General features: G+C 45.0%; 2 protein-coding genes across 2 annotated transcripts in view; both read right to left on the bottom strand.

Annotated features, from left to right (window-relative positions):
• The window catches only part of LOC120512983, a 78,262-nt gene extending 63,640 nt beyond the window's left edge, over positions 1-14,622 (bottom strand). The window contains exons 1-2 of the mRNA XM_039731871.1: positions 14,278-14,622; positions 12,273-12,432 (exon numbers count right to left, since the gene is read on the bottom strand). Coding sequence (XP_039587805.1) covers positions 12,273-12,432; positions 14,278-14,435 — 318 coding nt within the window. The 5' untranslated portion in view covers positions 14,436-14,622. The remainder of the gene's footprint in view (positions 1-12,272; positions 12,433-14,277) is intronic.
• Positions 14,623-16,260: 1,638 nt separating this feature from the next.
• DNAAF8 (dynein axonemal assembly factor 8) lies at positions 16,261-26,797 on the bottom strand. The gene is made up of 8 exons (XM_039731870.1): positions 26,663-26,797; positions 24,200-24,359; positions 21,391-21,504; positions 20,228-20,713; positions 18,208-18,304; positions 17,729-17,867; positions 16,709-16,855; positions 16,261-16,339 (listed from the first exon to the last, which is right to left on the bottom strand). The coding sequence occupies exons 2-8, from the start codon at positions 24,344-24,346 to the stop codon at positions 16,261-16,263; spliced, it is 1,209 nt and encodes a 402-aa protein (XP_039587804.1). The 5' UTR covers positions 24,347-24,359; positions 26,663-26,797.
• Between the last annotated feature and the right edge of the window lie 33 nt (positions 26,798-26,830).

Below are 26,830 nucleotides of genomic sequence, written 5' to 3'. Positions count from 1 at the left end.
GCTTTGAAATCCCCTGAGGAAGAGACCTTGAGAGAAATTCTGGGACCATGATGGAAAAGTGACCTTCCCCTATATCCTGTGCTGGAGAAAGGATTCTCCCCTCCTCCCTCAGCAAGGTGTGGGCATCAGTTTAAGAGCTAATGACAAACAGGAACTGTAGGTAATGTTTCAGCAGGAAATCTCCAACTCTTCCAAGCTTCCTTGGCCCACTGGGTTTTCTGACCAAAATCAGCTAAGTTCACTCATTAAGGTTCTTTCTGACTGAAGTTTTGGTGAAGGTTGGACCTTCCCTCTCCTCCCTCTGCCTGCCTCCTCACCCCAACAAGAATCTAAGTGTAGAACTTGAATAACTTCTGATATATTATAACTAAAGAACAAAAATGAGCTAATCCAGTTTAATTCTGGGCAAGAATAGCTGAAGAAAGATACAAATGGTGTTTCTGGGCATGGGCTCCCACAGCACTGCCCAGTTTACCCTGCAGAGGAGAGTTCAGTCTCTCCATGTTACACTGGCTTTTATTTGTGAAGTATTTGGTTATAAAAAACCTAAAATTACTCAAATGCTGGGCTATTTCTGGTTGCTCTGGCTGGAATTGTGCTGTCACTCAGAGATAGGCTTGCAGCTGATTGCAGTCAAGTGCCAACAATTACCAAAGAGTAAATAAGATAAAATGTCCTATTCCCAAATTCTTGCTATTTTATTTCGCAATTATAGTTTATGTCATTACAAGTTCCAGCCCTTCAGCTCAGTTTCCCAACCCCCTCCATCCCCAGATCTGGCCATTTTTATTCCACTCTCACATAACACCAGTGCAAGGAGGAGCAGCAACCACAGTGAAATATCCACGATAATCCCAAAGGAAGGTACTATTCATTAAAAACTCATTTTAAAAAGGGGCATTTTACCTCCATATTATTATTATTTTAAACCAGAACTGTTTATGATAACAGCAAGCCAAGGCCTGGTGGGCACAAGATTGCCAGCCAAGATTAAGATCATTTTATTTCTAATAAAATAGCTCAGAGTGGTTAATTGATGCTTTTGTTGATGTTTTTTAGAAGAGTAGTTAGCATTACTCTTCCTACACATCCATGTCAGATTGAACCAAGAGTTTCAAAGACTGGAAAACATTAATGCCAAAGGTGTGAGAGGCTGGAATGACCAAGTTCAGGAGCCAAGCAAGAACTTCACAAAGATTTTCCAGCAGAATCAACCCACTCAGTTTGAGGAGCTGCCCCAGTGGCAGGATAGGCCATGAAAAAAACCATCTTTTTACTTTAATAGATACAGTCTCTCCTTTTGAGGTAAATAAAACTTCAATATTTCCCTCCCAGCACCTTTTCCAACACTAACATGGAAGCATGTTCCATCCAAATACCCTCTGGACAGATTCTGCAGCAGCAAAATCTCCACCCAAACATCCCCTGTTTGGAAAAGGAAGAGAGGTTAAATTCACAAAATCTCCTCCTTCACCACAGAGGGGTGAGTGAGGGGCAAGGGGAGGAATAACAAGACTGTCACTCTCATTGGCTGGAGGTTTAATCAAAATAATTGTTTTCAGCCCTGTCTAAATTTATCCTCCTATGTCATCTGCACCCTAGCTTGGATCCCAGATTTAAGAGGCAATCCCTGATGAATGGCAAATTACTGACTGCAGAACTCTTTTGCCAAACCATGCATCTGCTGTGGGTTTGTAAATGTGAGCTGATTTCTGAGTGCTGGAGCAGCTCGAGCTCATTTCTCTAATGAACCTTCCCCTCTCATTGCACAGCTGCTCTGGCATGCCATGTTCTGCTCTGCCCTGTTCAGAGCTCGTGGTACAGGACATGACCATGATGATTGTGTGGTTATAGCCCCATTTTCCACACAGTCATGTGGGAAATGTAGGATTTTTAGGACACATTTAACAATTCTGGCCATCTAAGGCAAAGCAGATTATCACTATTCCACGGCTTCTAAAAATTCTTGCATTAGATGAAGACATATTGGAAATGTCAAGTGTTTGTTCATTTTCATTCTGTGGGGAAGGAAAAATGATGACAATGCCATCTGTTAGATGATTTGAAACTCTACATTAAAGCGTGGAATAAACCCTGAAACCATTCAAAAAACTGCTTTATCACTGCAAAGTGGGAGCAAGGGGTGAGAATGAGGAGAGGATCTGCAGTTCCTGCATGCAACTGGCAGAACACTCTGGAATTAGGAAGTTGACTTTTCCTGACAAAAAAGGAGAGTACAACTGATGTTTAATGGTCTTTCTGTAACTGCATTTCTGTACCAGAGTCACTTTGTGGCACCACTGCCTTTCTGAGCGTCATGCTGAGGTTATGGATCTGAAAAACATGATGGGGGCAAGGTGGCATTGAAATTTCTCAGGTGGATGAGGCTCAGATTGCCCAAATGGAGGAATTATGGTGCTCCAAAGCAGATAACTCTGCCAGGGGAGGCTGCAGGGATTCAGGGAGCTGTGTAATGGAGCATTATTTGCTCTGATCTCCATAGTTTTCAATTCACTTAGGGCACTCCAGATCATGAGAGTTTAAGTTAAAAATATAATAATAAACAAAATGTCTTTGCTGACAGTTTTCTTGCTCTGGACAATTATTCTTAGTCTTGGGCATGAAGAATAAAACCTCTTAACTGCACTAAGGGAATTCTCAGCTGCTTCACTGGTGTTAATGGCTCATCTATCAAAGATGTGGATAAACCCTCTTCCGTGAGAGAAAAGGATCTGGTCCATAGCATTTGTTAGCAGAGAGATGCTGTGGATCACACAGGGTCAAAATATTTTTGGTCCAAATTCAATGAGTTAAAAAAGCCATTCAAATAACCTGTAACAAACAGCTTTTTTTAAATATAATTTCTTCTTTATTTTTCAGAAGTGGGAAAATTTTCTTTAAAAGGCTCAGCTTAGGTAAACACTGACCTGAGAAGTGCATTAAAATTTAAACCAAAGCAACACTGAGTCTTATTTGAGTTTGTTTGCTTTCCAAGCCATAATCATTAAAAATGAGAAGTGCCTTTTCCATGATTGGTGTTTACACTCCAGTAACACTTGGAGAGGCTCAGAAGGATTCCCAGCCTCATTGTGCTGGTGTTCTGAGCACATGTAACAAAAAGTTCCTCCTCTAATGAGTTTATACTCCTGGTTAATGAGCAGCAGCTGAAATGAGTAAAGGAAGTTTAATTACTTACACATTTCATGTGAGCACAAGACTGGGAATGGGGAACTTGTGCCCCAGTCCTGGCTCTGGAATGAAGTATTTCTCTGTGGAACTGTAAAGTGAAGATAATATTTCCTTATCCTGGTCCCTGTCTAGCTGGATTAATTATCAAGACTCTGTAAAGTGCTCTGAAGAGGAAGAGTGTAAGATTATCAACAAACTTTCAAAATTAACCTCTGTTCCCTTTCCTAATCCTGACAGTGTTGTGGCCTCTCAGCCCCCTCAGTGTGATCCTATCTGCATCTTCCACTTGTCCTTCAAAGGATTCCAACCTGCTTCACACATGGAACGTGCCAGCCCTTCCAGACCCTCCCAGGGAAGGGAATTGCACATGCTCACTTGGAAATGCTGGGGCAGAGCAGGGAATTGGTCCTCAGGCATCTGAAATCTAGGCTGGCATTTGGCAGTGCTCCAAGCTGGGTTTAAATCCTATGGAAATGGCTCTGCTTGGATACTCCAGAGATTCCCAGGGGGTTGGAATGAGAGAATCTTTAAGGTCCCTTCCAACCCAAATCATTTGGGATTGGTTCTATGATTCACCATACATTTATAAGCTTCGGGAAAGCCTTGTTTTTTCTTCTCATCTCTTTATCTTTTTCGTGCATTTCCCCTGATACACTATGGAAATCCCCAAAGAAATAAAGGATAATAAAGGGTCTGGGGGAGGAAACTGCTCAGCTGCTTTATCAGGAAGTTTTAGCAGAGCTAAAGTGGCTTGTTCTACAGAGTGTCAGCTTCCAATTAAAATGGATTGTATCCAGTTTGTCACAGGCTCTGTGCTCTTCCCTCCAGCTATAAAACACCCTTCAGACCTGCGAGTTTGGGGCTTTGTGATGCTGACAACTGCTAAGTGCTTACAGTGCTCCCTGAAGCTGGTGGGAACTCCAGGTGCTTGGCACTGAGCTGGGCAGAGCTCTGTGTTTGCAAAATAAAAATAACTGCACGATTCTTCCACTCCATAATCTCGGATAAAGCCCTGAATTCCATTCCCTGCCACTGAGAATAATGTCCCATAACGAGTATTTGTGGAATAATGTGTTTACAAGTTGTGACCAAGCTTTTCCCTCTGTGTGCTGAGCTTTGGAACACGAGCCCAGCCTAAGTCCATGCTGAACAAGAAGGCATGAGGAAAACCAGGATTGTAGTTTAAATCCTGCAGTTCCTTTAACAGACAAGCCTGTACATCCCCTTGGAACAACAGAGGGGCAGGTTCAGCCTCCTTTCATCTACAAATAGCATCAGTGATCACAGTCCTGAGGTAAGGCCAGGAGTTGGGAATTCTATTTTTATTCCAAGAGAGAATCACAGCAGAAAGTGTTTTTTTCTCTGTGTAATTAAACGTGACTGACACTTGTTCAGAGCCACTGCAAACCCAGGGCAGCTCTTCCTGCTGCCAGCACAGGGGCTGGCACAGGGCAGGACCTGAGAAGACAAAAAGCCCAGATATGGTTTTGTGTCCTCCTGCCCTCTCTGGAATAAGAAATAGAATTTGGCTCATGGACATTTTACATTATTGTCTTCAAGTTTAATGTGAACACCCTGCTAATGTGAATGGAGGAGTATTCAGGACCTCTACTGGCAGCAAGCTCATGCATGGAATCCTGGAAACTCTGCTCCTTTTCCTTGTATTAACCTTTCCCTTAAGCAACAGCAACCAATGTTCCCATCTGTCAAACTCAGGCAGGAGTGTATTGAGGAATAAGCCTAAACTCATTTTAATCACTTCCAAGATATGCCGAGGACTATAAAGGATTAAATATCTCACATTATCCTGGGGCCTTTCCAAACTGCAGTCAGAGAAACAGCACTGCAAGCTCTCGTTGCTCTGTGAATCCCTGGCTCTCCAATCCCTTCCACAGCTGGAAAAAGCACAAACCTGGGAGCCCCTGGGAGCCATCAGAGTGCCTCTCCAGGCTCACATGGAAGGGTCTCCACGGCTTTTTGGTGACCCTGTTGCATTCAGCGCAGGTGAATTTCCTAGTTCTGAGCATTTTACAGCAATTTGGCTGGAAAACCTCTTCAAGTAGCCAAAGGTTATGAAAGCAGCTTTACTGTGTGGCTCTTGGACCTGCTCTGATGGTGTGAGCAGAACTGGGGAGAGGAGCAATGAGGATGGGAAGTAAAACCTGCCCTAAGAGTGTCTGGGCACTTCCATAACATTCCTGACTCTGGGAACACAGAATGAATTCACAGAATGACCAGGTTGGAAGAGACCTTAAAGATCATCAAGTCCAACCCATGCCCTAACCAATTAAACCTAACCTCAATTAAAACATCAAGTGCCACATCCAGTCTTTTTTTAAACACATCCACGAAGAGCAAACCCCTCCTGTGTGGAGGGAGGTGTTTGTAACACAGGCAGGTAAGGCCTGGACCCTCTGCTTGCCTGTTAAGGCAGATCCTCAGGTCAGGTCTGTGCCATCCTGAGCCTCAGCTCCTGGGATTTTGCCCACAGCCAGGGACAGCAGGAAGCAGCTACTCCACCAAAGTGCTGTGCCAGCAATCCCCCCGTTTGCTTTCCCTGGCACCATGTGGGAAGATGAAGAGGAGGCCAGAAACACAGGCTCTGTGCCAGCTGCCAGCCACCCATGCTAGAAAAGCATTTCCTTGGGATCTTCCATCTATTCCAAATGCTGAGTGCTGGGCTGGTGGCACAAACAGGAATCTTGGCCTCCTGTCTCTGTGTGCTAAGTTTAACTCCATCTCTAATTGCCTTAGTTTATTTTTAAGCCTTGCTTGAGTCGAGGCAGAGGGTTCATTAAGTACAAGAGATTTTAATCTTGTTTCAGGAACTCATTAAATGCCTGGCAGTAAAAAAAAAAGGAGGAATTCAGGGGCCATCTGGTGGCTGTTGGGCACGGCACTGCTGGCCACAACCCTGGCATCAGCACAACAGGGAGAGCACCTGGAGCCAGGCAAACCCCAAACTCAGCTCTGGTGTCTGAAAAACATTATTGTAGGGAATATTCAGTGATTTGTACAATTAATGTGGGTTTTTAAATTTATATTAAAATAACAGTAAGGGCTAGATGCTGTTGTAATTACATTTACACAGATGCAGTTGCTTTGGCCCAGGGTCAATGAAAACATTTGATCACAGGTGATTTGTAGTACTAGGATCACCTTTGGAGTAATACAGATACAGAAACATTCAACTACTGTGTAACAAAATCGTTATATCATAAAAAGATTTTATAGGTTTCCTCAGCTTCTCCAAATAGATGTACTGCACCACATTTGGGGGGATCAATTGGCATTTCTGTAAGGAAGTGGCACAAAGCCCATTCCTTTATGAGTGGTTGATCAGGCCTTTGTCCATTCTTTAAGTGGAGACATTAATTTGACTTTCTTACAGTCCTTTTCCTTTATCCATTTTCCACCCAGCAATAAAAGTGGTGTATTTTTAAATAGTGCTGAGGCCATCATCTCAGTGCAGTCATGTGAGCAGCTCCAGTGGAGCTGGGGAGGTGCCCAAGTGCCCTGGCCCAGCAGGTGAAGAGCTGGGTTGGGATCTCAAGATCCACGAAGTCCTTGAACAACCCAAAGATGGAAGAAAAGGGAAATTTCCAATGCTGATGTCAGCACCATTGCCTCAAAAAGATCAAAACACCCATGGAACAGCAATGGCAATCACAGGCACCTATTTAAGGAAGACAGGTAAAGAATCAAAAGCATTTCACTGACAATTTGCAGATCAAGGCACCTCCTACTTAAAAATAACTTCTGGGGCCAGTAACTGAACTAAAAATACTTGTACAAGTTTTGGAAATCAATCCCTACTTTCAGGCAGATCGTGCTGATGCAGAGTAACTGTCCCAGTAGCAGAATGTCCAGCACTTCAGCACCACTCTGGATGGTAAATATGGATTTTGTCAGGGATTTCCCCTGAAGAAATATAGGATCAAAGAAAGAACAAGGCCATCAAAGGGCAAGGAAGGATTTGACCATGATAAATTGGTAATTTTATCTTTCAGTTTGTAAAAACACTGAGAGTTTAAAACACTGAGACACAGAATAAACCATTTTCCATTCCTTCTGGGAACACAACAAAAATAAGCTTAAATTGGAGAGGGAATAATTTAAATTAGACTTAATGAAAAGCTTTACAACTCTAAGGATAATTAAACAGCAACATCTACTACCTGGGATTCAAGGAATCCTCACCATTGAGGATTTCAGGACCAAGTTCTATAAAGAAGTAGTGTTGTTGCAATACAAGTGGAACATCTTGTGGTTGAGAATTCTCCCTGACACCAGCGACTGAGTCAACAGGGTGTTAACATAAAGAACCTGCTGATTTTGCCAAAATGGTGATGGAGCCTGTGTTTACAAGATGGAAAGGAAAGTACCCACATCATCTATTTGTTAAAGTAGAATGACTCTGTTGTGTCTGGATGTTTTTGTTTTGTAAGGCAGCTGTAAGGCTAAGCTGCAATGAGATGAGGATCATGGTAATATAATTACTAATACAAGGTTAGCCCAAGTGATTGTGAATGCCAAGAAAAATGAGATGCCTCAGTATGAGTCAACAGATTCATTTCCCAACCACCCTGGCTGTGTTAGGGAGATAAAACTGTGTTTATAAGGGGCTGCTTACAAGGTGGCTCCTAATAGCTCTCCAACAACATCATCCTGTTCTGCCATATCATGATAAAGCAATAAATGCAGAGTCAAGCTGAAACCCTGCTGAAAACACCTACTTTTTCCAATAATAAAAGAGATAAGTACAAGCTAAATTCTAGTTGTTGTGTGTTAAATGAATTCCAGGGCTGGATGGGCTGTGCAGGGGTTTGGCTGCAGTGCTCAAGGCCAGGTCTGACACAAGCTCAGGAGTTTCACTTCACATGGGGCTGCTGGAAAAGGAGCTCTGTGAAGCTTCTTTTCAGCAGAGACATTTCCCTTAGTCCTGGACAAGCTGCAGAGCAGCTCTACCTCTGCCTGGCCTCACTCCCTCACCTGCACTGCCCCTGCTCTGACTGTGGCTCCAGCTCTGTGCTGTTCCATCACTCCAGACCCCCTGGGTGATCATTGGGCTGCCCCTGGGTCCTGCCCCTGCCTTGGCTTTCTGCCCTTCATCTTGGACTCTCCTCATTCCCACATGTTTGCCAGCTGGCCACCCTCACTGGAGCTGCTCTGGGACTGTGGCACTGCCCTCCCTGCTGGCCAGGACTGCCCTGCCTGCCTTGCTCTCAGCTGCAGATCCTGCTTTGTCTTCCCCAAAGGCTTCCCACTGCCAGAGGGCAGGGTTAGATGGGATATTTGGGAGAGATTGCTCCCTCAGAGTGTGGGGAGGGCCTGGCACAGGCTGCCCCAGCAGCCCAGGAAGTGTCCAAGGCCAGGCTGGGATAGTGGAAGGTGTCCCTGCCCAGGGCAGGGGTGGGACAGGATGGGATTTAAGGTCCCTTCCCACCCAGACCAGTCTGGGATCCTGTGATATCCTTAGAATAACCTGCTTGTGCTGCACCTGAATAAAACTCAGCTCTCAGTGTGGCAAAAGTTACCACCAATATCTGGATCCCACCTAATGGGAATGTGACAGAAAACAACATCAGCACCAAGTTACTTATCACAATAAGCAAGATGAATGAAGTGACAGATCAAACTCACTTTATTTTACATCCTCCATTTAAGTGCTTTACATCCTGTGAGCATTCCTTCTGTCTCCCTTATCAATAACACTGCTCACATAATGAAACAAACCCTGAGCTGTTCCTCTAAACTACCAATTCAGCCTGACCCTGCAGTGAGGATCACAGCACCACTCTGCTGGCTTTCACAGGACTCCAGGTGCTTGCATCAGTTCTGAACCAGATTCAAAGGTTAAAATGTGATTAGGGGGCCAAATTTCAGAAGAGATCAACTCATATCAGTCTTCAATTTCACCAAAAGTTTGGGTGGTGCAGAGAAGGGAAAACAAACAAACAAAATCAAAACACAGCATTAAAAAAATCAGGTTATTCCCTTCATTATTTTTCAAACCAAGAGGTGAGCCAGATTGCCCAAGTATTCAGACACCTCCAGACATGGACCTGACAGGCAGAATTCTTAGAAAGAACCCACTGATTTCCCAGGGAATTGGCACCTGCATGTCTTGAAAATCCACTGGATCTCAGCCCCTTCTTCAGCAGCTGAAGTGCCCTGGAAGTGAATTCTCAGCCTCTCAAGTTACCTCTCCCCAGCCCTGACTTTCAGAGTGAAGCTGAGGACAGAGTTTGACTGAACTGGGTTAAGAAAAAGGAGACAGCACATTAAATCTGCTTTTACATTTTAGAAAAGAACTCTAATGTAACCCTAATGCAGCTTTTTAAATTTCCTTTGCCAGTCTTTCCCAGCACCTCAGCTACAGTAATTGCAGAGTTTCTAAACTTTCCCTCTGATTATTATTCAATTCAATTATTTATGTACATTATAAATGGTCAGAAGAATTCTGGAAACTGTGACAAGTGTTCCAGATCTGAACATCTATCACTGCCAAAACAAAGGACTTACAAAACAAATTTGCAAGTGTGCTACTCTGTCAAACACTGGGGCTTGTTCTTTGAATATAGGTGTTTATATATAGGTATTAGATATTTTCACTGAGACATAGCTGCCAAATTACAGGGGCTCTTAGTTTTAAATGTCAAAACAGTCAAAATTTTTTTGTCTGTGTTCATAAGAAAAGAAAGAAAATAAAACCCTGTTCAAATTCAAAGGGAAAAAGTGCTGCTATCAAAGCATATTGCAAGTAATCTTATAAAGGACTGTTGCATTTGATAGATGATTTTGATCCATTTTTCAGTCTTAATTTTAATAATGAATATTTCTGAATAAGAACTAAGAGCAGAGTTGCCCAGATAACATGGTTATTATGGGTTGTGCTGGTTTCCTTTTACCATTGGTGCATTGGGAGGTTGGGCAGGTCCCCTGCAGCAGGCTGGCACTTAGTTTGGGATCATGGAATGGGTTGGGTGGGAAGAACCATAAAGATCCTCTCATCCCACTCCCTGCCATGGGCAGGGACACCTTCTGCCATCCCAGGCTGCTTCAACCTGGCCTTGGACACTTCCAGGGATCCAGGGGTAGCCACACTGCCCTGTGCCAGGGCCTGCCCACCCTCACAGGGAAGAATTTGTTCCCAAAATCCCACCCTAACCCTGCCCTCTGTCCTCTCTTGTCTGTAACAGTTTCCTCTCCCTCTTTCTGGGCACTGGAGCAGTTTGCACAGGCAGCAGGAGCCTGGGCTGGTGAGAAATGCCCCTGTCCCTGCTGCCACAACTGGAACATCATCCCATCCCTTAGGGGACCATGTACAGCTCCAGCTCCAGCACAGATCCACCCTGAACTCTGCTCCAGACAAAGCACATCCTCATTTAATTGGCATCAGCACAGCAAATATGGGAAATGACCAAACACAGGGTAAATCTGCACTGCCTGGTGCATTGTCAGGAAGGAGAGAGCAAGGCCCACGTGGATTTCTGAGGAGCAAGTGAGTGTCTGCATCTTAATAAGGGCTAACTGGAAGTGGTACCTGCCAACAGCCAGGGAGGAGCAAAACCAAAGGCTCCACAACTTCTACACTCCAAAGCAGAGCTCTGGGTGCTGTGCTGTCCTTGTCAAAGCAGGCTGGCAGAGGGAAACTCAGCTGGGAGCTTTTTAGTCCTTTACTCCTCCTCACTGACTAATCCAGTGCTAAATAAAATGAGCTTTCAAATCTCCACAACCACAGCAATCAATTTACGAAACAAACCTAAATGGTCCAGCCCCAAATCTAGGGCTGTGGAGTCTTTCAACTTTTGTATTGACAGAAGAGCTTTGTTACTGGCATTAGCCCAGATAAATCATTAAGGTGGATTTATGGTTGTTCTGCAGTTTCTCACCTCCTCTGACCTTCTCACCTGGCCTTGTGTTCAGCAGAATCAGTGCATGGATGAAGCAGGACTGCTTGTCATGGAATCATGGAAAGGGTTGGGAGTGATCCTAAAGCTCATCTCATTCCAAGCCCTCTTCTGAGGGCAGGGACAGAGAGAAATCTTCTGAGGAGTAACAACACCCCTGTCCTCCAAACTAAAATCAAGATCATTTCATACCCCCTTAATCAGGAGTAAAACCTATTGTTAAACCCACAATCCTCAAAACCAGTCCACAAAAGTGAACTGTAAAGCTGCTGGGGGCAGACAACAGCAGAAACAGTAAAAACATTTCACTTTTTAAGGAAAAGTTGTGAAAAATCATGTGGGAGACTGCTGTGAAGTAGATGACACTGAGGCCACTGATTCCAGGAAGCAGGTCAGAACTGGAGGGCAGCTGCTTGGGGAGCTCTCCCTGCACAGAAAAATGGGGAATTCTTCTCTCTTAGTGTGAGAGAAGAGCTGTAGGGCTGCTCCTCTCCTCAACTAATAGTGCTCCATAACAAACAGATTTGAAACAATGCAATAAAAATGACATTTTGCTCCCAGCTGCCCCTGGCAGGGATCAAATTCCAGCATCCCATGGGGAGATGCTCCGCCCAGGGCAGGAGCCAAGCATTCCTACCTGGATACAATCTGAGCCTGGAACAGCACAGCAGCCTTTGCCCACTGCATGCCCAGAGGAGCAGCTTTCTCCTGCCCTGCATTCCCACAGGAGCAGCTTTCTCCTGCCCTGCATTCCCAGAGGAAGAGCAGGCCCATCTCCAGCAGCCCTGGAGCTGCAGAGGAAAACTCCCCCCTTGTGCAGGATCCCTGCTCCAGCAGAAGCACAGCTGGCACTGCAGGAGGGCTGAGCCCCCATGGGATGGGACTGTGCCACCACCCTGACCCACGGGGGGTCAGGGCCTATTCTGACTCTGGCAGTGGTTTTTCTTTTTGTACTATTGCATTTGTATTTCTTTTTAGTTTTCCTAGTAAAGAACTCTTATTGCTATTCTCATATCTTTGTCTGAGAGCCCCTTAATTTCAAAATTACAATAACTCAGAGGGAAGGGGTTTACATTTTCCATTTCAAGAGAGGCTCCTGCCTTCCTTAGCAGACACCTGGCTTTTCAAACCAGGGCACCCTGCAGGCCCAGCCCACCCTGAGCCACTGACCCTGTGGAACAGGAGCGGGGTGTTCTCTGCCATGGGCTGCTTCCCACACACCGAGCGCTGAGGCTGCCACTGCTCCAGCTGCTCCTGCAATCTGCATCTCTTCTGCCTCTCCTTCATCTCCTCTTCCTTTTGGGACAGCTCTCTGTCACTTCCTTCTCTCCTGGAAAATACACAGATTAAGCTTTTCACTTGGGGGGGAAAAGCCACTTGTTCATCTGGCTGTACTTCTCTTTTTCTTGTATTTACACCATACACTTGAAGGGGAATCATGACATGAAAGGCTAAAATAGATTTAGAGAGCAATTCTGGTATTTGTGGGGGGACACAAGAACTTGTCAGTGGATGAAATCATCTCTCTAAGAAGAAAAACACCTCAAAGAAAAGGAGCAGAGATCAAACTTCTGATAAGTGGTGATGATCTATCTGGAGATGCAAACTCCTTTAAGCAGAGATGAACATCTATTTTGTTTGTTTGTGATGTGTCACTCCCCATCTCCACAGCAAGACTCCCAGTCTAGACCCATTTCCTTTCCTATCTGCTATAGGATATGACAGATATAAAGTTCCCCTGACCCCAAGACCTCCCATCTTTCTACACCCGGATGCCCACAGGGAGATTTCATCTGCCATTTCTGTGGCAAACACAAAGGTCAATTTTTTCCAAATTCTTCCGGCCCCAGGTGCCCCAGCAATAATTAGAACAGCAAGAGAGAAAAGTGAAATCAGTGAAAATCACTGAATTATCACTCAGAGACAGTAAATAACCCACATTCTTGCCTGGCCATGGGCTGCCATCTCAGGCTAACAGGTAATGAGAATGGAGTTTAGTATTCCTGATGGAAGCAATGAGCTTAATGTCAGGAATTCCAGAGGGAAAAAACCCTGCAAGCAACCACCTGCCATTTAAAGCAGGTACACAGGAACTGAGGTGTCTAAATGGCAGGGCAGGCACGTGTTTAACTCTGACACAGTAACAGTCTCCAGAGCAGGCAGATCCTGATTCTTGCCAGGACTCATATGTCAAAGTCAGAATGTTAAATTTCACTCTGAAAATAGCAGGATATAACCTTTGAAAAGGCAGCATAATGGAGCTCTCCCAAACAGTTGGGCAGGTGCACAAGGCAACCACCTGATTTCACTTTGAAATTAGACCTTCTGCAGAATACACTACATTTAACTAAGCCCAGGGAGGCAGAGGCCCAAAAAACTCTGCAATTTCCTCAATTGATATCACTCTTATTTCTATTTTTTAAAGCTCTCCAAGATATTCCTGTGGCATTCCTCGTGGGTGTACTTTGTAACTCCAAGATCTTGCACTTTTCTTGTTGGCAAAGAGTCAGAATTCCTTTCTTTGGAAGAAAAGAATTACAAGGGGAGACTGATACATCTTCCAGTTTGTAAAAGGTGTTTTAAACTGAGACACAGAATAAACCATTTTCCATTCCTTCTGGGAACACAACAAAAATAAGCTTAAATTGGAGAGGGAATAATTTAAATTAGACTTAATGAAAAGCTTTACAACTCTAAGGATAATTAAACAGCAAAATGTACTACCTGGGAGCCAAGGAATCCTCACCACTGAGGATTTCAAGACCAAGTTCTATAAAGATCTGCCAGGAGATATTAGATTTTACCTCACTCTTTATTGGCACAGGGAGACTGACCCTTCCAGACCTATTTTCTAGGAAGCTGTGCTTAGCAATCCTCAATGCTGTTGTTCCTAAAGAAGATCAATACTGTGTTATCCTCCTCTTCTGTAGAATAAAAGCTAAAGAAAAAGGCTCCATTTCCAATGTCAGAAGTGCCATAGCTCATCTAATGCCAGGCCCCACTGAGGCTGCCTCTAAACCTTCCAGCAGGAGCTGCCAGGACTGTTGTTCTTGCCAGGTAACAAATCCAGACACCCTCTTGCTCCAACTCACAGCCCAGGTAAGCAATTTTCTTTAGTCCTGGACAATTAGAGAAGCCACATCCAAAGGCTCTGATTACTTTTCCTGTGGGATACCTTGGCAGTTCTGTAATTACAGGACACTCTGGAGCATTTCCTGCATTTTGAATCTTCTCAGCTTCCACTTTGTTCTCCTTCTCTGTGTCAGCTCCATTGCCCACACAGCTTGAAAAGGGGGGACTTTCTGTGCCTGGTTCCAATCTCATCAGTTTCATGGGAACCACCTCATTTGTCTCTTGCCTTGCTTTACAAGATTGGTTTTGACTTTTATTAGAGGAAGGTGTGTCTTCCAGCCTTTCTGGATGCAGTTTCTCAGCTGGAACAGAGGTTTTATGAAGAAGCTCCAAGGCCTCCTTACGGGCTGCTCGGAGTTGTTGCAGTAACAGGCTCTTCCCTGAGCAATTCCTCCTGCAAAGGAAATAAAGCCCTGATTTCATCAAGATAAAGCATTATAGGAACAAAGTCAATCTCTGAGGAACTTCACTTACAATGAGAGCTCAATACAAGGACTGAGCATCTACAGCAACGATAACTGGGGGTGACAGTAGCACCAACACTCAGGAGACACAAGCAGAGCCAGAACACAAAATTCATCTTCCTGGCAATTTATTTACCTCTTCTGCTTTCAGACACAACACAAACACCTACCAGAACAGGCCTGAACAAATGTATGGTTGGCATGGAAATCAGAGCCTATAGATTTTTGTCCCCTTTGAATACAGGAGTTGGGGTTCAAATACACACAGACAAAAACTTTTTCTAATAATTATTACAGTTTTTGAATGTTTGGCTTAATTTCCTGAATGTGACTGCTAAACTGTCAGCAAGCACATTACTGTGGTAGTGGAATGTCCTGTCCTGACATAATCTACATGCACAGAATAATAATTCCTGTTTAATAATTTGTTCCAGATAAAAATGAAACTGGATAGACACTTCACAAATGAGATCAGAATCCTGCCCTGCTGAGACCAAGAAGATTTCTTATTTACAACCAGAACTCAGCAGCATTTGCCAGGCATTACATTTGTGCATGTCCTTTAGCAACATTAAATTAATCAAAATCCAAGCTCTGCTCTCCATCACTGCAGATTTAGACTGATGGAACAGCTGAACTTGTGTCAGTGCCATGGAGAGCTCCCCAGGTATCCCCTTGTCCCTGCCTTTTACTGGTTTGGGGTTAGATGTTCTAAATTACATTGTTTGGGCTTCTTGTTTGGCTCATTGTTTGGCTTCCTTGTCAAATCATCTCTTCTTCCAAACCATTAAAAGAAATGTAGGTGGCTGGCACAAGAAGACACATGTTCTGCTTGTCCCCTGCCCTGCTGTGGCTTGAACTTGCAGGCTGCAGAATTCCAAATGGAACCCAGAGCATGAGTGCAGGAGGATGCTGAAAGCTGACACCTCTGCTTCACATTAAACAAATGTCTAATAACCTATGGATATGAACCCAGGAGTTTAGCAAGAAAAGGCTGGCATCTGTGCATGTTGAGGAGTTCACACTTTAGGATTCCACCCATCCCACTCTCTCCCCTTTCCCCTCCAATTGGGAGAATTTGGAGGGTCCCTGCCCATACAATGTAATCAATATTCTCTTTAAATCTCTATCTATTCTAGCCCATTTTATTATTTAAAAATGAAGGTTTGTCTGAGTCAAGTCCCTACAACATTTCCAAAGTTTGGTTCTGAGTCTTGTCAAACACAGTTCTGGTGTCACTCACACAGGGCTGGAGAAAAACTCACATTTTCCAGCCCCAAGGGCACCTCTGGCTGTGTTTTGAGCTGGACAGTGTAAATATTGCCTCAAGGATCAACAACTTTCTACCTTTGGTAGCTTTACCATGCAACAGGAAAAGAGTGACCTCCTGGGGCCACACTGGAGCACTTTCACTACTGGGCTTTTTTTTTTTTTACTGTGAAGATCAGGAATGGCAATATTTAAGTACACAAACATTCACTCTGATCATTGCTAGAGCAATTATTTTAGTTTCAGAAAAAATGGATATCATATCACTTGGAACACAGTCCTGGTAAAGAATCTTACATTCTCCTTTCTGCTTCATCCCTAATTGTCTCATTCTCTTCTTCTTCTTCTTCAGAGGAGGAGCTGTCACTTGCCCTGTGAAACAATCAGACCATATTACTTAACCCTGTTCCAGCTGAGTGTTGTCTTTTGGTCATTTCTAGGATGCAAATTTAGAAAATGAGGAAAAAGAGAGAGATACTTCCAGGGAAGACCTCAGGGTGTTATGGAGAGTCCTTCACACTATTACTCTAGCAAAAAGAAAACTCAAATATTCAAGCAACTAGGACAAAATGTTTACCTGTTTATTATCTAGTAGCTATTTATTAAATACAAGGTTTCTCCTTATGACAGAGGCGTGAAAGAATGTTTTTAAAGTTACATTTCACAAGCATGAGATTCAAAAGGTTTAAGTTTCTCACTTTTTATTACTTATTTCTCACTCCCAATAAAGCCAGGATTTACCTTTGCTCCTCTTCAGGGACTGTCACTGACTTTGGTGGCTCAGCATCTCTCAAATCTATGTACACAGTTGCAGGTTTTGGCAGGCCCTGGAAACTCATCCTGCCCATCCTCAGAGAACTTGGTGGGGATGACAGCAAGGCAACATCCCTACACACAGAAAACACCATCTCAGCACATCCTCTGCCTTATCCAGCCAAGGAACCCTGCAGGGAGTGCCTTAGGATCAAAACTGGACTGAGAAAGGAGCTTTGTGCTTGGCTACCACACAGATTCCAACTCTGCTACTGCCTACTGTCAGAATTCAAGGATTCAGCTTCCCCCAGGAGCACAGATCACAGGCAGGATGAAGAGGGATGTTTAGTTCTCAAAATGTGACACCACCAAATTGTTCTGGAGAACAAAGGCAGGCACCAGAGACATCACAACTTTTAACTTCTCATTGTAAGAACAAGTTTCCCTTTCCTCTCTGCCTCTTCTGGTAATTCCATTTTATCTTCCCAGGTATACAAAGTACAAATCATCCTCGTGGCTCTCCCTGCTCTGGCAATGAGTACATTTCCCACCTTCCCCTCCACTGTTTCACTCATTATTTCCTCTGTGCTGCCACAATTGATGTGGTTCCCTCTGAACAGCCTGAAAATGTTCTTCCATCACACAGAAACCTCCAAGAAGCACTGACATCTCCACTGATACCCACAGAAAATCATCCTGTGTATTTTTGCTCAACTGAGGTACCAGTAAGAGAAATTGGTACCCTAGATGACAAAAAAATCTGAGCAGGATTAGCCTCATTTTCCTGCCTTTCCCATTTATCCCAAGTGCCTGGTAAGGTTTAGACAAAGGTTGATGGAGAATGCCAAGGTGTTTGTCATCAAATTGAAATGAAGGACTGAGTATCCCAACTCCAATATCAGCTTTCTGCAAGGCTACAGAGAAAAACCCCTGTGGAAGTCCAGGAGTTCCCCAGTATCCACTCTGGCAGCCAGGATGAGCTGGGATATGTGACAGAAAAGGACTCACTTGTTGTCCTGCTGTCCCTGGAAGGAGCAGAGCTTTGCTGATGGCCTCTCACAGGCAGGGGACACTGCCCTGGACTGCCTGGCACACAGCTCTCCCAGCCTTTCCATGAGCTCATCTTCACACTTCCTCCTGAAGGTCTCTGTGGAAGAGCAGCAAAATAATCATCACTTGTGGTCTTCTGCCATGAAAGCACCCAACATTCCCCGTGTTCACACTGTTCCTGTTCCTACAGCCTGGCAGCAGGGGAAGGATACAGATAATATTGTAACTGCCTTGTCTGGCCCGTGGCAGGCTGAGAAGAACTGGCTTCAGGCTAAGAAACCTAGATGAAATCTTGAGGGAAGCTAATTAAACATGTTTTAGAAGCATTTAAAAAACCCACTATGATTTCTGCATTCAAAATTATGCTGCAGAGAATAACTTACATACAGGAACCTGAGTTTTATTTATTTTTATGCACTTTCAACTAGTGACATTACCATAATCTGCTGGGAAGAAAGCAACTTCTGCACAAGTTTTATTTCCCTGCTGCTCCAGCTCCTCAAGATTCTTGTCTACATCCCATTTCTCAATATTCTGAAAGAAGACAAGAGAAACATGATGGAAAGTTGACTCCCAAAAGACCACCCCTAATTTCAGTGCCAGCTTGCTTTCAGCTGTTCCAGAGGAAGTGCTGTAAGGAAAGGAATGCATTTATTGCATCCCTCCAGCTGCTTCAGCTACTTCTGCTGAGGCTTTTTCTCTGAGAATCATGAACCCTTTTCATAAGACTTCAAAAAATCACCGGAGACAGTGGAACAGATTAAAAAGTGGCCAGATACAAGGCCAAGCATGTGCATTCTGATCCTGAATAATGTGAGAACTTCTCACTGCCACCCACAGGAGAAGGACTTGTGGCTCTTTAGTTCTTTGAGAAGAGCCCTTTCCTCCCACTCCAACTTCTGAGCAGGGTAAATTCCTATTGCTGTGGGTACAGTCAGTATCAGATGATATCTCACAGCTGCTCACCCCACCCTGAAGAGTGGATCCTCCATTTCCTTGCTCTGAATCCCTGGCTGAGGACACACTCACCTGACTCAGGTGCAAAGGCTGCCATCAAAGTCCACATGCTTTTAAACCACTCATTGCTTTCCCCTCTCAATACTATTTGAAATTGAAGTTTTATTGAAAGGAATCCACACCCATGTGAAATATCATCACCAGAAATTAGAAGTACTTATGAGTTTTATTGAAAGGAAGGGGGCTGTGAGTCGTGACAATGACACCACTGCCACAAATATGCATTTAACACAACCACTCATGGCCTTTAAAAAAACAGAAGCAGCCTCCAAACCCAGCAGTTTCACCTTGTAAAACCACCAACATCTCCCCCTCTTGTTGAAAGAAGGTTCTCCCTCCTTCCTGAGCAATAAATCTTCACACATATCTGAACCTTAATTAGATCTATTCTAACACTACAGCACTGGTTTAAGTTCCAGAAGGTCCAGAAGAAATAGAAGGGAAGGTTTGCACAATTCCATTTCAAATACAGAAAGGAACTTAAGAAAAAAAATCAAATTAACTGATAGGAGTCAAGAAGAAACTGTAGATTAGGTTTAGCAACGTGACACAAACTGAGGTGCCTGGCTGAGCTAGGGAACAACAACCTCCTTCCAAATGAAAGTGAGAATTCACTGAGTCTGGTCTCAGAACTCACCCCAAAGCACCAAACTTCAGCTCATTGAAGTCACTGACATCAAACAGGTTCTGAAAGGCAAGTAGTGCTTCCTGAATGAACAGAGACTGAATTCTGTGAGGTGAGCTGGGAATTACATCCAGACCCACTTGAAAAAGATGTCCTTCAGTGATGCAGCACAATTTAACTCACAGGCCAGCAGCTGCATGATTGGCCTGGACTGGAACAGCTCTAAGATCAAAACGTTCATTTCTGTGAATACATGAAAGGGGAAGGGAAACATCTGTACTCTGACCTGTGGAAGGCTTTGAACAGAAAGATCAGGACCTGTTCTCTGCTGATTAAGTCCTAATGAACTTAAAAATCAATACAGGAAAATCTGTAACTCAGTGCTGAAGAAAACCACCCTGACTCTGAGCCACATTCCATTTAACACTGAGCTGCTCATCCCACCTGCCTTAGGTGGGTGAGATTTAGGACTTCAGGAACAGCCCTAAACACCTCCTCACCTCCAGCACCCCATTGGAAGGCCAGCAAGCTCCCTGTTTTAATGCAATTCTGCCTGGGACCTGAAAAACTCCCTGCCTTCCCAGGACAGGTGCTGTGGTTGGCTTCCCTAACACTTCCTGGACCTTGCTGCAGATCCATGGCTTTTGCCATGGTTTGGACTTGCACTCACAGCTCTGGGGCAGCTTTTGGTACTTGTGTATCACAGAGCCCTGTGGAGTGTCAGAAGTGGGATTCAGCTCCTCGCTGCAGTGGGGTTACACAGGCACTGCACTGTGCCCCCAGCCCACCTGCAGCTTTATTTTAGGGCCACTTGCCTGCAATAACAAACGGGTCACTTCTCCAAGATACTCAGCTGAAGAGGTTTCCTCCTTTGCAAGTGTTCCTAGGCAGTTGTTGATGCCATGGGAGGGAGGCTTGACATCCTGCTTTGGGGGTGGCTCCACAAGGATCTTGTGGAGTATCTTTGTCTCTATCAGCTTTTTTCTCTCCTCTTTACTGGAGAGCTCTTGCACAGACACTGCTGTGTTAGGCCAGGAGTTCACTCTTTCCTTGGCCTGTGTCCTGCCCATTTCTTTCTCCTCAAGGTGATCTGTGGAATCTGAGGGAGATTCTTCAATAACAGCTCTCTTTTGGCTTGGCATTTCTTCAGTCTGGCTGACAGGTTCAGAAGCCTCATCTTTAATAATTTGTACATCTTCTTTTGCAATGATTTGGGCACCATCTGTTTTTTCCTGAAAGTCAAAACTTTCTAGGTTTCTGTTCCAGATCTCCCATGGAAGTCTTTCTGTCTCCTGGATTTGCTACAGGTACAGAAAGCACAAACATAGAGAAAGTCAATCTCCCTGGCTTTGGAAGTGGATAGAAAACCAAAACAGAGTGATTGGAAGGCAACAGCTCCAACTCAGATACCATATGGAAACAACCCACACCACATCCCTCATGGAAAACAGTGAGACTGTTTACTTTCCAAAAACTTTAATTTCTGAAACTGCTAAACATCCTTTAAATTACTTTTTCTTACATGTGCTCATTATTCCAACCCAAACCACGTGTGATTTCATGGATTTATCTTGACTGAAGGAACAATGTGATTCTTTTATTCCAGAAAAGCTGTTCAAAGGGTAAACTTCAAAATTTTCCTCTTTCCTGCACTGTCCTATTTAATTTTCTGGACACATAGAATGATTGCACAGGAATTAGTGCACAGGAAAAATTAATGTACAGGAAAGAAAAACAGTAAAGGGACAATAAAAACTGCCAAGAGATGGGACAAAAAAGGTCCAAAATCTCAAGAACAGATAAAACTTTAAAGGGCCACTGCAAAAAGAGAAAAAAATGTTCTACTTCCTAGTGAGAGAAAATACTGAGGACTAAGCTTTGCCTGTTCAGACAAATAGGTCAGACATCAGCAGCTGCTCACACTGGGGACAGCCAGAACAGAGGGGTGACAGGACAGGCCACACACAACAGTCCCAACCTGCTCCTGGGAGTCTTCCAGGGAAAACATCATCAGTTCTTCCGACAGGTCTGGAATTAAGTTGGGCAGGTCCCTCTGGAAGATGAAAAGCTCCTCATCATTCTCACAATCAGACTGCAAACAGAGAAAAAAAAGAGAAATTAAACAGGACACTGAAATACTCAGTGATATTGGAATATCTGGTTTGCAGTGACAGCTCCCATGTTGGCACCTCTTGAAGTGCAGAGACAAGAGGTTTCCTTGCAGTCACACCTTTACGAGACAGTCTGCTAGCCCAAGAGTCACCAACCCCACATTTCAGCAAGCTCCAAACGTAAAAAAACATGCAAAACATCAAATTCCCTTGGAGGGTGATGACAAACATGCTGCTGAGAAAAGCAATGGAAAGTGTGGGGAGTTCTTTAATTCCCAAGTGATTCTCTGCACTACCCCAGAGAGGCAGGAGCAGAGCTGCTCAATATTTACAAGGGCCTGGAGTGCCAGGACACAGGGAATGGCTTCCCACTGCCAGAGGGCAGGGCTGGATGGGATATTGGGAAGGAATTGTTCCCTGTGAGGGTGGGCAGGCCCTGGCACAGGGTGCCCAGAGCAGCTGGGGCTGCCCCTGGATCCCTGGCAGTGCCCAAGGCCAGGCTGGGCAGGGCTTGGAGCAGCCTGGGACAGTGGGAGGTGTCCCTGCCATGGCAGGGGGGGAACTCAATGAGCTCTAAGATCCCTCCAACCCAAAAAATTCTGGGATTCTCAGGGACTGGAAAGGTAAGGCCACACCAGGCAAAGCCCAGTCCCACAGCACCCAAGAGGAACAAGCAGGACAGAGCAGGGGAGCAACCAGGCTGAGGCACAACTCCAGATCCTTGGGCAATCTGGGAGTGATGAGGCTGGTCAGAGATCAAGGCTGAAAGTCAATTCACAGGTGAAAATCTGGCTCAGGCAGGACCATAACTAGCAACCAAAATTCCCCTAACATAGCTCTGAGAGGGGGGGAAGGGCCAGAGTTGAGCTCAAATAGAGGTGTTGGAGCCCCAGGTGAGGCCAGGCAGGGCCATGAAGGCTTTTCACTGCCCTCAGGAGCCTGATTCCTGTTCAGAATGCAAACAGCATCTGTGTTTGGTTGGGCAGCATTTAGATAGCTCTGAAAATCCCTTTTTTAAACATCAGATATGCACTGGAGATGAATCCTTATGCATGGACACCAAAAGGAGATTAAGCACCTCCTCAGCAGTCAGGACACAGCTTTCCTGCTTGTCCCTTTGTTTTGCAAGTGTGCATTTTTGGGACTTCACACTGCAGAGAATCCTCTCTGGTGTCATTAACACGAAACCAACTGCAACAGAACATCTTTCCTCTTAATAAATTGCATAGCAGGGTAATGAAAGGGCTTCGGGGCACAAAACACATTTGTGAGTGCCATTTTTGGAGGTGGGAGCAGAGCACGTTCAGATGACAGCTCTTGGATGCACAAATGGATCTTTCCCACGTGGAAATTCCTCGGACAAAGGTGCAGCCCTGGAACTGCAGCCTCAGCAGGACAGGGATTACACAAGCAGATCTTTTGAATGCAAATGAAGTGCCAGACAGATTGCCTCAGTTCCTTCTGCAGGAAATCTTTTCCATGTGGGATAGAAACAGAGAATTCGGAGATTGTAAAGAGTGAAAAAAATGTTCAGCATGATTTGGGGTTATTCAATGGTTTTTGGCACCAAAATCTGGAGCTGCTCCTCTGGCTTAGCCTGGTTTAATTTACTGAACAAGAAAACCTACAAATAATTTCAGTGTTGGGTCTTCATCTGTACTACAGAGACACATGTTAATACACCAGAGTTGTTCTAAATAATTAAAACAGTGTAGGTAGAGGGAACTGAGAACAGTGAGGGAATGTGGCTTGTCCAGCATGACAGTGAGAGATCCAAGTGCAGAATCCAAGTCATGGAATCCCTATCAACACTTTATCCAGCAGATCACACTGCTTTGGATCATTGATAAATAATAAATAATAAATAATTAATAATAAAAAACAAATGAAAATTATAAATAATGAATACCCTGGAGGCCTTTCTAGCTCTTTCACATCTCACAATCTCCCCCTGTGCCATTGATGGCTACACTAAATTGGGATAAAATACATCCTTTGTGTGTTCAAAACGTTTTTCAAGTTTATACATGCTTGAAAATTAACACAATGTTGTGATCTGGACAAAAAGCCACGAATAATCAAACCTTGAGACACATTATCCCCTCAGAAAAGTCGATGCCAGATCATCTTGGACTAGAGAGCAGCACCAGAGCAATGCTGTCCTGTGAGCAGAGATTTCAGCAGCCAAGAACAACCTGGCCCAGACCCAGCAAGTGAAAAACCTGTACCAGGGAAGAACACTGCACACACCTCTCAGTCTCACACCTCATATGAAAAGGTTTCTGCAATTATGCTTCTTTGGCAGGTAAAAAGCACAAAAAAGCCACATGCCTTGTGGAGAACCAGCCTCAAGCACAAAATAATCCAAAATACTCTGATCATCCTGGAGCCTCCTCTGGACTTGCCCCAGCAGCTCCAGGCCCCAGGGCTGGAGGCAGCTCTGCAGGTGGGGCAGAATCCAAAGAATACAGGGAGAGGAGGTGGCAATCACACTCTGGTAATTAAGGCTAATCCAGAAGGCTGTGGATTAACACAGTGTCCTGTAGTCAGGACAGGCAGCCCACCCAGGACACCACACCAGCCACCCCAAAATGCCTGATGAGGTCACCTGCTCTTGCCTTTGAGAGTTTTTTCCCCATGATCCAGAGGGAAGAAAGGCAGAATTTCGGTGCTTACTGTGGAGGAGTCAGAGTCCAGGGATGGGAGTTGGTCTTTCACTGCAGCAAGGATGGCTCCCCACTGGAATGTCCTGTCCCCCTGCACAGGAGCTGCAGGAGGCTCAGCTGCATGTTCTGCATCCTCACTTTGTGCTTCTGAGGCCATTGGGACAGCTTCCCTTGGAGCAAAGGAAAGATGAGCCTAAGGACACCTCTCCAAACATGAGATAACATCAGTTGAAACAAGGACAAAGTGTGTGTGGTCAGGGCAGAGGAATTCCCAGCACTCCCAGCAGGGAATGTTAAAATCTGCATTTTTGGAGTTATTCCTTTCCACCTGAGTTCAGAGAGGGCTGAGAGCTTTCTGCCCTACTCACCACACATACCTCAGGGCTCATTTATAAAGATTTTTTTTGGATTCTTAGCCAGAGTGCTGTAACTGTGTCCTCTCCAAGCATGTTGCCATGTTCTGCCTGCAGGGATGGGACAGGAACAGAGCAAAGGCAGGCTGACACCCCTGCTCTCAGCTGGATTGACTCCTCTTCCCAATTTCCCTCACATTCCCCTCCCCCCTACCTAAAGGACAGATAAAATGATCACAAAGTCATAGAATCTCATAATGGTTTGGGTTGGAATGGAGCTTAAAGACTTGTTCTACCCACCTGCCATGGGCAGAGAACCTTCCACGTGATTCATGTTGACTTTTGTTTTCACTGGATTTTTATTTTTAAAAAATAGTTAAGAATAGGCACATTCATGGATTTTTGACCTCTCAAAGTGTTTCTAAAGTGGATTCTTTCCTCCTGTTCCTTGATGTCCATGAGAAGTTGAGACAGCACAGTAGGAACTGCAGCTGACCTAAGAGGTCAGATCATTCACCCTCACAGAAAAACTTTACATTTTATGCTACAATCACATGGTTTTCTGGGCAGTCAAACATGAGAGGGAATTATTTCTGGTTCAGAGGTTTCACAGAACACCCAGGGTTGGAAGAGACCCACAAGGACCATGGGAGGTTGGTGACTTTGTGTTTCTTACATGTGCTCATTATTCCAACCCAAACCATTCTGTGATTCCATGGATTTATGTTCATCACTGAAGGAACAATGTGATTATTTTATCACATTTTTATTATTCTAAGTGTTGTTCACTACTGAAATCACTGTTCAAGGGATCACACTGAGTTGTCTGCATTGGCCAGGAACACTCCTCAGAAATCACAGAACACCCAGGGTTGGAAGAGACCCACAAGAACCATGGGAGGTTGGTGACTTTGTGTTTCTTACATGTGCTCATTATTCCAACCCAAACCATTCTGTGATTCCATGGATTTATGTTCATCACTGAAGGAACAATGTGATTATTTTATCACATTTTTATCATTCTAAATGTTGTTCACAACTGAAACCACTGTTCAAGGGATGACACTGACAGTTATCTGCATTGGCCAGGAACACTCCTCAGAACATGAAGTTAAACTCAACTAAAGTTTATAACTTGCAAATTGCCTCTGTAGATACTTTATAGGTCTCATCCATGGTGTTTTTGTTGGTGTGAGACAATCCCTGAATTTCACTTAGATAGGAAAGAGGGAAATCCTCATGGCTGGAGCACTGTGCTCTGACACTGAGCAGAGCTTGCCAAGGGTCAGAGAGGCCCATGGGGATAAAACAAACTGCCTGGGATGGCTTCGTGTGCCAAATTCCTAAATGTTGTTCACAACTGAAACCACTGTTCAAGGGATGACACTGACAGTTATCTGCATTGGCCAGGAACACTCCTCAGAAAATGAAGTTAAACTCAACTAAAGTTTATAACTTGCAAATTGCCTCTGTAGATACTTTATAGGTCTCATCCATGGTGTTTTTGTTGGTGTGAGACAATCCCTGAATTTCACTTAGATAGGAAAGAGGGAAATCCTCATGGCTGGAGCACTGTGCTCTGACACTGAGCAGAGCTTGCCAAGGGTCAGAGAGGCCCATGGGGATAAAACAAACTGCCTAGATGGCTCCGTGTGCCAATTCCAAGATAAATATCCCAGGGTTATGGATGGATACTGCATCTGACTGGTCAAGTCAGCTAATTGCTGTGGAGCACACAGTGCTCTGTGTCCGAAACAAACACTTAGCAGTAGCACAAGAGGCACTTTCTGGAGAGCTTGGCACGGAGGTGGCAGGTGGAACGCTGGACTTGGTCATCTTGGAGGTCTTCTCCAGCCTTAACGACTCCATGATTCTGAGACTTGAAACCCTGAGCTTCTCCTTGCCACCAGAGCTGGCGTTTGCTGGGAAGGAGAAGCGGTGAGGAGACCCGCGGTGGTGGGAGGCAGAGCTCGGCTTCGGGGCTGCGCCCGCACGGCCCCGGGGCACGGACGGGGCTCGCCTGAGGGGCCCCGCTCACAGCTCCGCAATGGCGCCCGCGCCGTCCCCATGGCAACGCGGCCCCGCTCCCGGCCCCGCCCCGCTCCCCGGCCCTCACTCACGGCGCCCACCGCCCCGCTCAGCGCCGGGCCGGGCCGGGCCGCGGGCACAGCGAACCGGCGGCACCGGGACGAGCGCAGGGCCGGGGGCAGCGCTGCGGGGCCGCGTCCTCGGGGGCTGCTCGCCGCAACCGTCCGCAGCCAGCCTAACCCCATTGGCTGTCCTTCGCC

Source organism: Passer montanus, unplaced genomic scaffold (assembly GCF_014805655.1).
Source record: "Passer montanus isolate IOZ18808 unplaced genomic scaffold, ASM1480565v1 scaffold8, whole genome shotgun sequence".
In the NCBI taxonomy this organism is placed as follows: Eukaryota; Metazoa; Chordata; class Aves; order Passeriformes; family Passeridae; genus Passer; species Passer montanus.
This window is presented reverse-complemented; position numbering and strand designations above follow the sequence as displayed.